General features: G+C 42.2%; 1 protein-coding gene and 1 long non-coding RNA gene across 6 annotated transcripts; both read left to right on the plus strand.

Annotated features, from left to right (window-relative positions):
• Nucleotides 1–44: 44 nt before the first annotated feature.
• Nucleotides 45–5,019, plus strand: LOC143512658 (uncharacterized). Of its 5 annotated transcripts, none has more exons than XR_013130507.1 (5): nucleotides 45–184; nucleotides 376–965; nucleotides 1,255–1,365; nucleotides 1,438–1,569; nucleotides 2,529–5,019. XR_013130507.1 is itself a non-coding variant. In XM_077003238.1 (5 exons), the coding sequence occupies exons 1-5, from the start codon at nucleotides 95–97 to the stop codon at nucleotides 1,648–1,650; spliced, it is 651 nt and encodes a 216-aa protein (XP_076859353.1). In that variant the 5' UTR covers nucleotides 51–94. The 5 variants fall into 5 exon arrangements, 1 of the variants encoding a protein (XP_076859353.1); XR_013130509.1 differs by having other exon boundaries at nucleotides 376–492; nucleotides 846–1,365; XR_013130504.1 differs by having other exon boundaries at nucleotides 51–184; nucleotides 376–492; nucleotides 846–965; nucleotides 1,255–1,569.
• A 9,376-nt stretch (nucleotides 5,020–14,395) lies between these two features.
• On the plus strand, nucleotides 14,396–16,178 carry LOC143526969 (uncharacterized). The gene is made up of 3 exons (XR_013134008.1): nucleotides 14,396–14,633; nucleotides 15,392–15,789; nucleotides 15,989–16,178. It is a non-coding gene; the product is annotated as an uncharacterized LOC143526969 (long non-coding RNA).
• The last annotated feature ends 957 nt before the right edge of the window (nucleotides 16,179–17,135 follow it).

Raw genomic sequence — 17,135 nt, forward strand, 5'->3', positions numbered from 1 at the left:
TGCGTGACTGCGACGAAAAGAATTGCGGGAAGCAGGAGATTCTCCGAACACATATCTCTGCGTGTTCTCTAGCTTCTGTGCAACAAGCGACAAAATGGCGAAACGTTCAGGACCTTACAAACGATACTTGGAGAACGACACAGAAAGAATCCCAAGGCGAACCAAGTTCAGATGGAATGCAAAAGTAAGTAACGTTTATTATAAGACATTAAAATACTACACACATGCCTTTAGACAGACGTAATGAATTAAAATGTGTTATTTATGACATGCATAAGTTTATGATTTAATCAATAATATTAACCTTGGAGAAAGAAATTACTATCTTTTTTCCCCTAACTTTTAAACATTCTATCTTTCCTTGTCTACAAGTAGAACTACAATAAAAATGGTCCAAGAAATACTGGAGGTGACAGTAGTAACACTTCCAACAGTGAAGATGAAAAAATTGGAAATGAGCACTTTGAGAAGAGAGGTATTAACATTCAAGAGGTATTAACACTATTATTCCCTACAGTGTTATTATAATATCGATACTAAGGTGTTCAGTCAGACATACTGTGATAGTTAATTTTGTCCATATTGCCCATGGAGAGCATCTCTTTTTACAGCAGTAATAATGTTATTCATACTGTACTACATGATTTGTTTTCATGACTTCCACTTTATATGTCTTTGAGTTGTCAAATAAACTTTTACCTTACTTCTGTTTGTCCTTCTCATAAACAGTATCTGTCACCCATTAGTGATTAACAAACACGGCCCAGTTCTAGTATCGATTATTTGTGGTACAATAAAGGTCTGGTGTTTTTTTATGTTTACTTTTAATGTTTTTCCCTTGTTAGCCTTTAGACATTGAGTATGACGGAGTAAACCCAGAAGATGATATGAGTACTGTATCCAGCAGTGAAGTGGACAATGAAAACTCCTCCACAACTAGCCTTATGGGTACTGACATTCAAGAGGTACATACACAAGTTTTGTCTACTGGCATTGTTATTTCTTTTCATCCAACTCATTGCTCCAACAACAAATCTTAAAATATGCTGGGCTAACTCCACACAAGATATTACTTGTAGTTAGTGGATTGCTGTGATAGTTGGTGAGAGCATTTATCCCCCTTACAGAAAGATTCCACTTTATTATGGCCAAATGACAAACTCCATTTATGAAGGCAGCAGAGGGCCTTCATAAATTCAATGATATTTTGCCATTAATTCAGTTGTTTATTCTTTTTCCCTTGTTAATCTTTAGAACAACATTGAAGATGACATGAGCAATGCATCCAGCAGTGAAGATGATGATGGTGAAGTGGACAATGAAAACTCCTCCACAAGTAGCCTGTTTGGTGCTGACATTCAAGAGGTACATAAATAATTATACATCACACAGTTTTATACCTTTTAGACATTTATATTGATATTCTTTAACCTGTAGTATGGGGAAGACCTGTCAGATTCTGAAGGAAGCATGCTTCATGCTACCAGGAGTGAAGCTGGAAATGATGGGGACAGTGAAGATTTGATGGAGGACAATATTGGTGGAGGAAGCACCTCAGAATTTTCAGTGGTATGTAGTAAATGGTTGAATGACAAAGTGCTAGTAATTAAGTTTAATAACTCACGTAAAGAAGATCATTTTGTAAAATGAGTGTAATGTAGACAATATAAAATAGCTATGACTGACTGTAGCAGCTGTTTTTTGGAGTTTTTGTCCTGACATGATGCTTTATTTTTAAGTTGTGTGAGGTGGAGTTGAGGCAGGTAGTAGTGCAAGGCATTCTGAATATCAGACTATTTCAAAATAGAGACAAAATAAAACTTGCTTAAGGTGTTACAGAGTCATGAGTTAAATTGTTCCATATCTATACAGCAATGTGGCATCACTCCTGCACTGTGTGGGCTTGTAGATAATTGCTTGTGTAGATCAGAATCGAACAGAATTGAATTTTGGTAGTGTTTTGGGTTTGGTCGCAATTTGAGTCTACATAATTGTGAAATATCAATTAATTGTTTTATCACTGCAGTGTTTCTGTTTATTCACTTTCATTGCACAGTCTCAAAGTAACACTTTTAGCATATGAACATAATGGACAATAAAAGACAGCAATATGGATTATGCCAAAATAGCAGCCTTATGCCACCATTCAGCAGAGGTGATAGCAAAATAATTGTAATTACACAATAAAAAGTAAACGTGACTTATTATTTATATTTGCATGATCCACTTTTCACAAATAAACTACGAAGGATATTTTAGGACTCATAGTATGCCTGAGTAATTATATAAACGAAGACTCTACTAAAGTTGAGCATACAGGTACACATACAGGTCGCTACTCTTTCTATTGGGTTTGTAGCTTTTTATAATATGATGAAATTATCATTAATTTTGTGATAGCCTAAGGTAAGCATTTCTAGAAAATTACATTTGATAAAATAGAAGAAAACATGCTGGACTAATATTCCTGCTTTGTTCTGTAGCTGCTCACATTTTTACATCTTTTGTCTCCCTTTCTTTCTCTTTAGGGCAACGAAGATAGAGCTGATGCTGGTGACAAGCCCTTGTATCCTGGGGCACCTCTTTCTAAAGGAGAAAGTATATTGATGCTGATGTCCTATTTGTTGCGGCATAATTTAACCGGTGAAGCGTTTACTCACTTATTGGAAATGTTTAACATAATGTTTCCAGGTCTTATCCCATCTTCACATTACCTTTTCCACAAAGAATTTGGAAGTTCATCCAATTTTGAAGTTCACTTTTACTGTGAAAGCTGTTCAAAATACCTTGGCATTAGAGCAGAGTGTCCCTTTCAGTGTGACTCTTGCAACACGGTATTTGACGCCAGTGCAAATCTAAAGAATGGCTTCTATTTTCTTGTGTTGCCCCTGTATGCACAAATTCAGCAACTTCTGCAAGAACACATGGTCAGTCTTAATGAAAAAACTAGAACCTCTGGGGTTCTCTCTGACATACAGTCTGGCAAAGAGTATCAAAAGTTACATGACAGTGGAGTTCTTGGAAAAGATGACTTGTCACTAATTTGGAATTTTGATGGCGCACCAGTGTTCAAAAGTTCTAAATGCAGCATTTGGCCTATTCAGTGTCAGGTAATTGAACTGAAACCAGAAGTGAGAAAAAAGCACATTTTGATGTCAGCGTTATGGTTTGGACCAAGTAAACCGTCCATGTTAACATTACTAACACCCTTTGTTAAAGAAGCCTCTTTATTAGAGACTGCAGGTATCGAGTGGCAAGACATACAGGGGAACTCTCATGTTTCTAGAGTGTTTGTGCTGGTTTGTAGCTCTGATTCGATGGCTCGTCCATTGCTTCGTAACACAAAGCAGTTCAATGGTTTTTATGGATGTGATTTTTGTTATCATAAAGGTGGTAAATCCTATCCATATGATCGACCTGAACCCCCGCTTCGAAATGAGAGAGATCATTTTAGTCATGCGATGTCAGCTTCAGATAATGAGCCAGTGTTTGGCGTCAAAGGGCCATCTCCGTTAATGAAGCTTTGCCACTTCCAAATGATAAATGGTTTTATTCCTGAATATCAACACAATGTGTGTCTTGGAGTCACTCGGCAACTGTCCACACTGTGGTTTGATACAGCAAACAGTGAAGCTGCCTGGTACATTGGCAAACAGATCGAAGAGGTTAATTTGCGACTTATAAAAATAAAACCTCCTGTTGAGATAACCAGGACACCAAGGTCAATGAGTGAACGGAAGTTCTGGAAAGCTTCAGAATGGCGAGCATTTCTTCTTTTCTATGCTCTGCCTGTCTTGAAAGGTATACTCCCTGCCAGATTTTGGAATCATTTGTTCCTTTTGGTGTTTGGTATATATACATTGCTTCAGGATAAGATCAAAACTAGAAGCATCTTGATGTCAGAACTGGCTCTTAAAAAATTTGTCATTGAATTTCAAAGATTGTACGGGAAACATCACATGACTTTCAACATACACTTACTCACACATGTTACTCAAAGTGTAAAAAACTGGGGGCCATTATGGGCTACGTCAACATTCGTGTTTGAATCCAATATGGGCACTCTACTTAAGTATTGTCATGGAACACAGTATATCCCTTCACAAATAGCTAGAAAATTTCTGCTGTGGAGAGAATTGCCAGAAAAGACCAAGCATACTATCACAAATGCAAAGGTTCGGTCATTTGTGGAAGAACTTCACTTTAATAAGCGAAAAACTGAAAAATGTGAAATATTAAATGAAAGTGTCAAGGGTTTTGGACATCCCCCATTGCAAGAAAACATCACAGCTTCGTATAGGCTTGCCATCACCAAGTTATGTGGAAATCTAAGTAATTGCTTCTGGTCTTTCAGCCGTTTTTTGGTTGATGGAGTTTTGTATCACAGTCAAAAATATGAGAGGCTAAAGAAAAGGTATAACAGTGTTGTATACTTGAAAGATGGTACATTGTGTTTAATTAATGACTTAGTTGTTTTTAAACAACACTGTGCACATCAAAGCCCTGCAAATTGTGCATGTACCAAACATTGCTGTGTATTAGTTGAGGTACTTGCTACATCTAGCAGGCCATTGTGTAAAGATTCACAAATAAATGTACAGTGTACTTTTACACATGAGGTGAGGAAGACTGGAAATGTCAGTGCTATATGGCCAGACATGATAGCAATGAAATGTGTTGTTGTTGAAACAGTTGACAAATTGTACGTTACACCTTTGCCAAATCGCCATGAACGGGACTAAAAGAGCAGTCATGAGTTTAATCAAAAATTGAGTGTTGTAGCCACTGTATTACTTTAAGATACTTACTGCTGTTTGGCTTAATGTTTTGTGATGAGCTTACAAAAATATGTTTTATATATGTGTGTGCATGTGTATAATGTTATGTATTATAATATGAATCAAGCTTGTTAAAATCCTCTCAAACCTTGGAAAACTACTGTCAATAGAATTAGCCAATTGTTTATCTGTTTCTGTACTGTTTAATAACTCTGTGTACATAAAGATCTGATTCACTTCCGCCCATGTACTATTTACTCTAAGCTATTCCACCCCAAACTACAAGTCAAGTATACTTCTGTATAAGGCAAGAATACTTAATTATACTTTTCTTAAGTATATATTGATCAAAGGTTTAAGTACAAGTAAAGGCCACATATACTTAAACTATTCTGTATACTTGTCAGTATAAGCCAAGTATACTTCACTATACTATTCTAAGACTAACTATGAATGTACTTAGTTTTAGACTTCTGTTTATACTTTTCAGTATAAGCCAAGTATACTTCACTATACTATTCTAAGACTATGAATGTACTTAGTTTTAGACTTCTGTTTATACTTTTCAGTATAAGCCAAGTATACTTCAGTATACTATTCTAAGACTAACTATGAATGTACTTAGTTTTAGACTTCTGTTTATACTTTTCAGGATAAGCCAAGTATACTTCAGTATACTATTCTAAGACTAACTATGAATGTACTTAGTTTTAGACTTCTGTTTATACTTTTCAGTATAAGCCAAGTATACTTCAGTATACTTTTCTTAAGTATCTAAAATATAGTTTATAAAAAGTAAACTTCAAGTATACTTCCTCAGTTTTAGTACAAAATAAGTATACTCATAGTACACTTGAATAAACTTCTTTTTGGTAAGGGGCAGAAGGCGCCAAGAAAATCTTCTCTCGAGCATGCGCATTAGTTTCACCACTACCACTATTGCTCGCCCAACACAGTTTTTTTACTTTGGACTTGACATGTTGACTGAGAACCATAATGCTCATTCACTGAACACAAAATATTAAGTTGAATGGTAAAAATGCAGCAGCTGATGGCACAACTCGTTTTTTGTTTTTGGAGTAACTATTTTTATGTTTCATGCTTTGCCCACATAAATTTTTATATTCACAGAACATAAGCAAACAAAGATTTTTTACAGTGTACCTATTTTGAGTTCAGAATTGTAGTTGCCGAAGGAAAAAAAGATCTCCTATACACATTCTAGTAAATGTGCCATATTTGTCTATTTTTTTACCGCAATCAAAATTTTTCCTCCGCTTTTTATCCATCTGTGCAGTTAGAATACACACACACACACACACACACTAGTGATTACTAGGGGGCTGTGGTGCACACATGCTCAGCGGCACCTCAGTCATGGTCTCAGGCCTGGGAATCGAACCAACGACCCTCTGGTCACAGGATGAGTTCCCTACCACCAGGCCATGACTGTCCCATTTTTCCAAGCCAATGGGACTTTATATCTCATTCCTGAAAGTGAAATTGTGTGTGTAATGGATGAGATGGGTCTGTAGGGTTGCTGTCCTAAACACTGCTCGCTCATACAATGCTTGTAATGGTGTCTGTAGTGAACCTATAATTTTACTTCCTTGTCTGATAATAAGTCTTTGCTGTGCCTTCTTATGAATAGTGTTGCTGTGATTTATTAAGGACAGGCAATTGTCAATCTCCATTTCCAGATATTTAAATGACTCCACCTGCTCTACCAATTGGCCCTGAAAGCTGAGAGACTGGACTGAGGATGTGGTTACTTCCCTGGCTCCTCCATATCCACAGCACAATTCTTTCGTTTTAGATATGTTCTGTTCCAGGTGAAAATCTTTAAACGTTTGACTCAAAGTGCTGACTGTCTGCTGGTACCGAGACAGATCCTCCAATGTTTTACTGAGGCCACCAGAGCCATGTCATCTGCATATTTAAAAAGTGTCATTCCTTCGCTGCTGCATGTAATGCTGTTCGTATAGACAGAGAAGAGGACTGGCAATAAGACACAGCCTTGTGGAAGACCCGTGCTTTGCAACCATTAAAAAGCACCTGTTGTGGCCTGTCCTTTAAAACGTTGTGTGTCCATAAAAGCAATGATGGGTGATGGTCACACACAGACATTCATACACACTCACTCACTCACACACACAGACATTCACACACACTCACTCACACACACACATACACACTCACACACACAGACTCATACACATACACACTCACTCACACACACTCATACACACACACACACACACACACACACATGTCTGAGTCCCCCTGACTCACTGTGTGAATGTGTTGAAGTTTGCACAGTCATATGTTGTGTACTTACCAATCCCACTTCCAATTTATTTGAATGATGTCCCACTTCCAATTTATTTTCATGGGCCTTTAGCGTCCCCAAATGTATGCACATTTGTGTTTAAACTTTAGGCCTAAGCCTACACAGCAACACGTTGACTGCTGCCAAACGCCAACGCTTCGAGCTACGGACCTGTAACTCAGGATCCTGTATCGGTCCATCACAGAGACGACCTCTACCGATTTTGGGACCTCTATATCAAAATTTGGGCCCTCAGCGTCCCCAAATGTATGAACATTTGTGTTTAACCTTTAGGCCTACGACTACAGCGCAATACCTTATTGGCTGCCAAACGCCAACGCTTCGAGCTACGGACCTGTAACTCAGGATCCTGTATCGGGCCATCACAGAGACGACATCTACCGATGTTGGGACCTCTATGTCAAAATTTGGGCCCTCAGCGTCCCCAAATGTATGAACAGTTGTGTTTGACCTTTAGGCCTACAACTACAGCGCAATACCTTATTGGCTGCCAAACGCCAACGCTTCGAGCTATGGACCTGTAACTCAGAATCCTGCATCGGGCCATTACAGAGACGACCTCGACCGATTTTGGGACCTCTACGTCAAATTTTGGCCCCTCAGCGTCCCCAAATGTATGAACATTTGTGTTTGACCTTTAGGCCTACGACTACGGCGCAATAGATTAATGGCTGCCATACGCCAACGCTTTGAGCTACGGACTTGCAACTTGGGATCCTCCATCGGGCCATCACAGAGACGACCTCGACCGATATTGGGACCTCTACGTCAAATTTTGGCCCCTCACCGTCCCCAAATGTATGAACATTTGTGTTTGACCTTTAGGCCTACGACTACAGTGCAATAGATTAATGGCTGCCATACATCAACGCTTCGAGCTACAGACTTGTAAAAGCTACAAATATTGGCCCCTCAGCGTCCCCAAATGTATGCTTGTGACCGCTCTGTGTTAGAAAAAAAACACCTTCAAAAGTTAGCCACGCCCAAACCGTATGACCTAGGGGTCCGTGCTTACAGTATGTTCTTTGGGAAGTGGGGTGGATGCACAGGCCATAAGCGCGTGCAGCTAACTGCAGTTTGAGGCCCCCAAGGACCCCTTTAGAGTGTTTTTTACATTAAAGTCAATGGAGAAGGCCAAAACACTTGCCACGCCCAAACCGTGTGACCTAGGGGTCTGTGCTTTGGTTTGGTTCATCAGTGGAGTGTCCACATAAAGCTTGTTTAACGGCGTGCGGCTACGTCCAGCCGTTTGGCCGCACTGGCACCACATGTCTGAAATGTACAAAATGGCGGAGTGCATGTGTGCCATGTGCTTTTCTAAGTTTAGTGTTGGTGTGAGGCATCTGAAGCACATAAGGTCATGAAATTTCATATGTGGGATGTGTGAGGGCACAGAAATAACATATTAGAAGCACGTGCAGCTAAGTGCAGTACAAGACCCCCAAGGGCCACCGTGCGTGTGTTTTTCTATTAAAGTGAATGGAGAAGGCCCAAACACATGCCACACCCAAACCGTATGACCTAGGGGGCCGTGCTCACAGAATGTTTATCAGGGGTTGGGGCAAAAGGATATTCTATAAGCACGTTTAGCTGCGTGCAGTACAAGACCCTCAGGGGACAAAATTGTCTGTCTGTGTCACTCCTATTAAAATGAATGGAGAAGGCCAAAAGCTTGCCACGCCCAAACTGTGTGACCTAGGGGTCTGTGCTTCGGTTTGGTTCATCAGTGGGGTGTCCACATAAGGCTTGTTTAACGGCGTGCGGCTACGTCCAGCCGTTTGGCCGCACTGGCACCACATGTCTGAAATTTACAAAATGGCGGAGTGCATATGTGCCATGTGCTTTTCTATGTTTAGAGTTGGTGTGAGGCTTCTGAAGCACATGGGTCCATGAAATTTCATATGTGGGATGTGTGAGGGCCCATGAATGACATATTGGAGCCCCACCCCCCTAAGTGGGCGGGAACAGAAAATTCCCTTTTTACCTGTCCGCGAAAATTGAATGGAAATAGATTGGGAGTGGGATGTGGCCAATCAGGGCTTAGGGAGGTGCTATGACGTCGGGGCTTCGAATGCTGGTTCGTCCCGGGGCCCTTGACCACATATCCGAAAACTGCATGTCTAGGCCCTTCCAGAGCCTTGTAAAAAAATAATAAAAAAATATTCCTGAAAAATATTTTCAATGGACTTTTGAATGGACTGGGAAAAGGGATGTGTCCACAAACCATCTATCAAATAAATTGGAAGTGGGATGCGATAGGGTTAGGGATAGGGGTGTGAAAATTCCGCTTGGCTTTCGGACTCGTGCTTACAGTATGTTGTTCCAGAGCCCTTCCAAACATCCCCTATGAAATTTCATGACCCTACGACCTCGGGAAAGTCACTTCCTGTTCCACTTTCTGGTTCGTTTTTCGACTTCCCGACCACTTACGGACACAAGCTTTTAGTATGTTGTTTCTGGTCCCTAACAGAACTGCCCTGCAAAGTTTCGAGCCGATTGGCCCATGAGAACACCTACTTCCGGTCACGCCCACTTTTGGGGGGGGGGGGGGGGCTTAAATATGCTGTTTTAGGGGCCCCACACTACTCCCCTATCAAGTCTCAAGCCGATCGGCCAATGGGAACACCTACTTCCGGCCACGCCCACTTTTGGGGGCGGGGCTTAAATATGTTGTTTTAGGGGACTCACACTACTCCCCTATCAAGTCTCAAGCCGATCGGCCCATGGGAACACCTACTTCCGGCCACGCCCACTTTTGGGGGGGCGGGGCTTCAATATGTTGTTCCAGGGGCCCCCCACCACGCCCCTATCAAGTTTCGGGCCCCTACGACATTCGGTTCTCTTCCTGTGCTCCTACCCCTAATTCCTGAACTTGTACACGCCCACCTGGGGTGGGTAGTGGCCAACCATCCCACTTGCAATCTATTTCAATACCAAGCAAACACATGGAATAAACTAGAAATGGGATGTGGGTGGGGTGTGTCCAAACGTCCCACTTGCAATCTATTTGAATAGCATGCCAACACAGAATAAATTGGAAATGGGATGTCATGCCCGCTTGCCCATTATGCCACGTGCCACGACTTAAAACTGACTTCGGATCAGTGGGCGGTATCGGGCGTGGTCCACGGATAGCGCGAGAGCGCCCCTACAGGCGTCCGCGAACCCACTATTGACCGTGGTAATCGAGTAAGTCGTGGTAATCATATCATGTCCGATTGGCAATTTGGTCAAACAGCAAGTGGGATCCACTTCGGAGTATATATCCCTTTGGGCTATTTTGGCGTGTTGTGATTTTGGGTTTATTTTTGCTTAGCACTAGCATTAGCAACAATATATTTTGCTTACCATTAACATAATATAGTAATTAAATATAACTACTGCATTAGATGTGTTTAAGCTGTAAACCCTAAGAAGGGCCTTGGGAAATCATGATGTGTAAGGAGTTTCAAAGGGAAGATGACCCTGTCAATGGGAAGTTGAGGACCGCAGTGTACCGGTGTAGGACAGCATCCCTTTGAACAGATATTCTAATATGTTGAAACAAATGGAAAAGTCATGTCTGCTTGAACAGCAAAATCATGTTTGCTCGAACGACAACACCATGTAAGGTATAGAAGAAGATCTAAGCGTTTAGGGGCGGAGAAATCGTATATAAAGACGGGATGTACAAACACTTGTTGGGTCTCTCTGATGTAAATGTTAGGATGTGAGATCCCCAGAGATATCTCTGTTTTAATAAAGGCCTTTTTGATATTGCTATAATTTTGGTATGGCTGTTCCTGCTATCTCCTTCCCATCAAACGAACGCGCTGGGCTAAAGTGGTAGGTAGAAGTTTAAAGCCCACAACAGGCGACCACTGGCAATCTATCTGGATGCGTGGGATGCAAAACAGGGGTACTTTACTTACTCCCCTTTGAGGCGCTCCCACTTGGACCCCCACAAGAAGTAAAACACGGCGCGGTCCATGCCTAGAAGAAAGCTTCTTGGTGGGCTGAAAACGGAGCACAACAATAAAACCAACGGTAAAACCACAGCCTTCACAATTAAGATTTTCCCTTCCAATGTCAGCTTCCGGAGTCCCCAAAACCCCAACTTCTTTTTCATTTTCCCTAATGTCTCTATGCAGTTCCCGCTTCCTCTCCCCATCTTGTCGAATTTCAGTCCTAATATTTTCATGTCCAAGTCTTTAAAATTTACCTCCAAATTTGCCCGCGCCTGTTCATTTTCCCAAGGCCCAAAAAGCTGGGCCTCTGATTTCTTCCTATTTAATTTGGCACCTGCTGCCCTCCCAAACCAATCAGTCACTTCCAAAGTCCTTTGAATAGATAAAAAGTCAGTACATAAAACTGTCACATCATCCATGTAGAGTGAACAGGTCGCGGTCAGTCCCCCAGGCAATGTCAGACCACTGATCCATTGATCCCTTCTCAAGATCTGTGCCAGCGGTTCTATACTTGTTACGAACAGAAGCGGGGATAACGGGCAGCCCTGCCGTACTCCTGAGCGAATAGTCAACGCCTTTGAGAGGTGCCCGTTTACAATTATTTTGCTGGTGACATCACTGTACAGCAACCCCACCCATGCTAAAAACCTCCCCAGGAAACCCATCATTTGCAGTACCTTGAAAAGGTACTGGTGCGAGACCCGATCGAAGGCTTTTTCAAAATCTAAATTTAGAACCAACAACCGCATCTTCCTGTCTCTCTCAGAATCAAGCTGTCCGTGATCCTCCGCCCGGGCACTGCACAGGCTTGATCCGGGTGGATCACGTCCTCTAAAACCAAAGACATACGCTGTGCTAAAACCTTACTAAAAAGTTTACAGTCTAAATTTAAAAGCGTAATGGGTCTCCAGTTTTTAAGATCTGTCCTTTCCCCCTTTTTGTATAGAAGAGTCACTGTCCCTGCTCTAAAACTGTCCGGCAGTCGGGTCAATCCCTCAAACTCCATAAAAACACTTAAAATCCTGCATTAAGGCCCTCAGTCTCCCCGACGATTTGTCTAACTTAAAACTATCCCCAACATTTTTCCTCTCCTTACTAGATAAAACACAATTAAAATCCCCACCCACTATCAACGGTGCATTTCCTAACATATGGGGTTGCAGGTCTTCAAACAACTCCACCCGCTCGTGTTTGTCATTAAAACCATATACACACAGAACATTAAAACCCTCCCCTAAAAAGGTCAGTTTTGCCAAAAGGGCCCACCCAATTCTCACCACCGTGCTTCCGTGAACCTGTATCCCAGGGTTTTTGATGAGGATTGTAACCGGTTGTAGTGTGAGCCACTCCAAAGAGAGGGACCAGCAGACCATTTCTGCTCCCAATCTCTGTATGTGTTCAAAAAGGGAATGGCACACTCTTGTAATAAAAATACATCAGCAGGTAAGGAGTTTAAAAAAGACAGTATACTCTGCGCTCTCACGAGTGTCTTCACACTTCTCACATTAACACTGGAGCTCCTGAGATTTCAAGGTTCTGAGGACATCACCCCTCCTTCTCCTGCCCAATTAGCAGGACCATACATATGTTAATTTCAGAGCAAGACAGGAGCAGAAAGACAGGCAGGAGCTCTGTGGCAGGAGCTCTGTGGTGCACCAGGTCTAGTCTGTGTGCAGTCTGTGTGCACCAGGTCAAGTTTGTAGTCTAAAATAAATAAATAAAGTTTAGCCCTGTTTCGGCGTTATGTGTGAAGCGCTACATATTGACATAAGTATTATTTAGAGCGGTGAACCATTATCATTAGCGTGGTATTGGCGTTATGTATGAAGCAAGCGTCTCAGATTTTCTTGTGTATGCACTTCAATAGCGCCACACATTTACATGGCTGAACCAACCATTATCACGGGTCCATATTGTTCCCGTGAAACACATTATCATTAGCGTGGTATTGGCGTTATGTATGAAGCAAACGTCCCAGATTTTCTTGTGTATGCACTTCAATAGCGCCACACATTTACATGGCTGAACCAACCATTATCACGGGTTCATATTGTTCCCGTGAAACACATTATCATTAGCGTGGTATTGGCGTTATGTATGAAGCAAGCAACCCAGATTTTCTTGTGTATGCACTTCAATAGCAGCAACAAAGTAATAAAGGTATAGTAAAGTAATATTTATTTTTACATTTACTTATTTTTACTCATACAGCATAGTAACATAATATTTTTTTGCAGTGTTTATGCTTGTGTTTGACTGATATTTCGTTTGTGTAAATAAGATATTTCGTTCGTGTAAATAACTTAGCGTCATTTATTTATTTTTACTCATACAGCATAGTAATATATTTTTTGCAGTGTTTACGCTTGTGTTTGACTGATATTTCGTTCGTGTAAATAAGATATTTCGTTTGTGTAAATAACTTAGCGTCATTTATTTATTTTTACTCATACAGCATAGTAATATAATATTTTTTGCAGTGTTTATGCTTGTGTTTGATATTTCATTCGTGTAAATAAGATATTTTGTTTGTGTAAATAACTTAGCGTCATTTATTTATTTTTACTCATACAGCATAGTAATATAATATTTTTTGCAGTGTTTATGCTTGTGTTTGACTGATATTCACGGATTGCCGTGAACCATTATCACGGGTCCAATCACCTTTTATTGTTCCCGTGTATGCAGGGGATTAGCCCGGTTTCGGTTTCGGCGTTATGTGTGAAGCGCCACCAATTATAATAAAGTATAATTAGTATGCGCTGTTGTGGGTGTGTTCTTCAGAGTCATGATAAAAGCTGAAACCCAAAGGCAGGCGACTTACATTTTCACTACTATCCTGTGTGGAGACGACGCAAAACACCATGGCAAGACAGAGGACGTTCACCGGTCAAGAAGTTGCGGCTTTGCTGACCAACGAGGACTGCTGTGAGTCCGATGCGGGAGAAGGACCCTCCTGTTTTTTGACCAGCGATTCATCCGATGAAGAAAGAAGCAGTACATCGGATGAGGTACAACAGAGCCCTCCAAGGAAGAGACGGACACAGGCTGACACCACACCTGCACCAACTGTACGGGCAAAAGATGGAACTGTTTGGGAGAAGGTTGGCATCGCACGCTCTCGTGTCAGCAGCTGTTCGCCTAATTCAACATTCGTTGAGCCGTCCGGGCCTACAGAGCATGCAAAGGTATAGTAACTTCATATTTCTTTCCAGTGTTTCTGCTTGTGTTTGAATGATATTTAGTACGTGTAATTTACCTAGCGTCATTTGTTTACTTTTACTAATACAGCGTAGGATCACAAGCAGACTGCAGTTTTCTGTGTTTGCTCGACATGGAGATGCTGCGAGTCATCACAGACTGCACTGTCCATGAAGCCCGCAGAACAGACAGCAGCTGGAGTTTGTCGGTCAGCGAGTTCATGGCATTCGTAGCAATCCTATTTCTACGAGCAGTCCTCTGTCCAGTTGGAGCGATGTCGGACTGTTGGTCGGCAATGTTCGCTGTGCCTTTGATCCAGGAGACAATGGCACGGGACCGCTACCAAGAAATCATGCGGTACTTGCGCTTTGATAATAAGGACACCCGTGCGGAGCGTGCAAAGAGCGACAGATTTGCTGCGATTTCGGACATCTGGCAGCGATTTGTGAACAACTGCATTTTGTGCTATACCCCAGGCAAGGAACTGACAGTCGACGAGCAGCTGTTTCCGACCAAGGTTCGCTGTCCATTCACCCAGTACATTGCCTCAAAGCCGGACAAGTTTGGAATAAAGTTTTGGGTTGCTTCTGAGTTGAACACAAAGTACATGTGCAACGCCATTCCATACCTTGGAAAGGACCCCGATCGTCCCAAGGGGGAAAGAGTGTCCGAGAATGTGGTGATGAAGCTTATGAAGCCATACCTGGGCAAGGGCAGAACTGTAGCCACAGACAATTTTTTCACATCTCTTTCCCTGGCTAAGAAGCTGCTGGAATGCAACACGACTCTGCTTGGGACAATGAACAAGATTCGCCGAGAAGTTCCTTTGGAAGCCAAAAACGCCAAGGGACGTGAGAAGTTGTCAACGGAGGTGTACAGATCCGATGATGCGCTTCTGACGGTGTATGCCTCCAAGCCCAACAAAACAGTTTGCGTTCTGAGCACTATGCACACGCACGTGGAGATTGCAGACGACCGCAAAAAGAAGCCAAACACTGTGACGGACTACAACCGGACGAAGGTATGCATGTGTTGGCATTGATAAATCAATTTATCATACATGAATGAATTTATTCAAAATATAACATGTACTTCTTTGTATTTGTTCTTTGCAGTGCGCCGTTGACATCATGGACCAGAAGGCGCGTGCATACACAGTGCGCGCAGGAACACGCCGGTGGCCCGTTGCAGTGTTTTATAACATACTTGACCTGGCAGCGATGAATGCGCATGTTTTGTACACGGCATGTACGGGGTCCACAGAGAGTAGGAGAGTTTTTATGTGTACTCTTGCTGAGGAACTCCGTCTTCGTTTCCTACAGGAAAAGGAGTTGAAGAGAACGCCACGTCCTTCGCCTGCTCCTGGAAAGAAGACTACGTGTCAGGTGCAGACAAACTGCAACCGGAACCACAGCATAACCCCGTGCGCTGCATGCGGCAAGTACACCTGTCGCAAGTGTAGGGCAGAGTGTCCCTGGCTGTGTGGCAACTGTGTACCTAAAACTACATGAAGGTACGTCGATAAGTATATTTATATATATATGAATGAATGAATGTTTCAATTTATATAGCGCCTTATCTAAATACCCAAGGCGCTTTACAATTGTTAACACAGCTACGTTACAGACAACCAATCACACACACATATATATATATACACACACACTATTATTTGAACATAACCAAAAATCTCTTCTCTTTCTGTTCCACAGTCGCACATCATGAAACCCGGTGTCACGGTCTGCCCCGCATCTCCTGCCATTTCATGTCTGTTTCCGTGTTAGTCCTCTGTTTATTTCTCGTGGTGGTTGCTGGTTATTTTTCTCATGGTTGCTGGAATTGGATTCCCGTTCTGTTATGACCCATGCCTGTGATATTTTCACAGAATCAATTTATACATGAATGAATTTGTTCTAAATATAACATGCACTTCTGTGCGTGCATACACAGTGCGCGCAGGAACAATGCTTCATTTAAGCATTAAATAATATACACTGGGGGGGGCGCTAGCGAGCAGGCAATGGCATTGGTTGGGTTTTCTTATGCTCCGCTAAATTTTTCTTAATAAATATAGTATGTGGCGTTTGTTTTCTAAAACAAAGTCATAGGTTAATTGTACGAATGTATGCTTAATATACTCGTTTGCTTTTCGGGAGAATTCAGCGAGTAAATGGCCAAGAATCTACGTCAATTCACGTACACAGGCAAGAACATCGCCAACAGGCTTAACGCCTCGGGCAAAATTCAAGCGACATCCAGAGAGAAATCACCGGAGATGGCGGAGATGAAAGCAGAGATTCTCTCGTCCTTGAAGGAGGACATCACCACTCTACTAAGATCTGAGCTTAGAAGTGAGTTTGCGGACGAATTTGCAGGAATGAAGTCTGAGCTACGGGCTGTTAAAGAAGAAGTGATAAGCAGTGTGGCTGCGCTTCGGGTGGACATGGATAGTATGAAACAGACGGTCACAGAAATGGAGCGCGGCCTCTCCACGTGCTCAGACGATATTACTGCGCTGCAGAGAACCGTGAACAAGCTCAACAAAGAAATGGTCGGTCTGCAGGAGAAATGTGTCGACCTGGAAGGGCGAATGAGGAGGTCGAATATCCGCATTCTAAATGTGGCGGAGGGTGCTGGCTCGAGTTCCCCTGCCACGGTTTCAAAGTTGCTGAAGGAGGCCTTGCGACTGGAGAAGGAGGTTGTAGTGGACAGGTCGCATCGCACTCTGCAGCCAAGACGAGAGGGCGGTAAAACCTCGTGCTATTGTGGCCAAACTCCACTATTATGTGTGTGGACATCCTTCGTCGAGCCAGAGAGGCTGGCTCTCTGCAGTTTAATGGTACCAAGATTTTCATCTTT

The sequence above is a fragment of the Brachyhypopomus gauderio genome, chromosome 1 (genome assembly GCF_052324685.1).
Source record: "Brachyhypopomus gauderio isolate BG-103 chromosome 1, BGAUD_0.2, whole genome shotgun sequence".
Taxonomy (NCBI): domain Eukaryota; kingdom Metazoa; phylum Chordata; class Actinopteri; order Gymnotiformes; family Hypopomidae; genus Brachyhypopomus; species Brachyhypopomus gauderio.

Coding starts and splice junctions, on each gene's coding strand:
- LOC143512658 (XM_077003238.1), top strand. CDS start 95: ATGGCGAAACGTTCAGGACCTTACAAACGATACTTGGAGAACGACACA. Junction 493..845: donor GAGGTATTAACATTCAAGAG/GTATTAACACTA, acceptor TTCCCTTGTTAG/CCTTTAGACATTGAGTATGA. Junction 966..1,254: donor TGGGTACTGACATTCAAGAG/GTACATACACAA, acceptor GTTAATCTTTAG/AACAACATTGAAGATGACAT.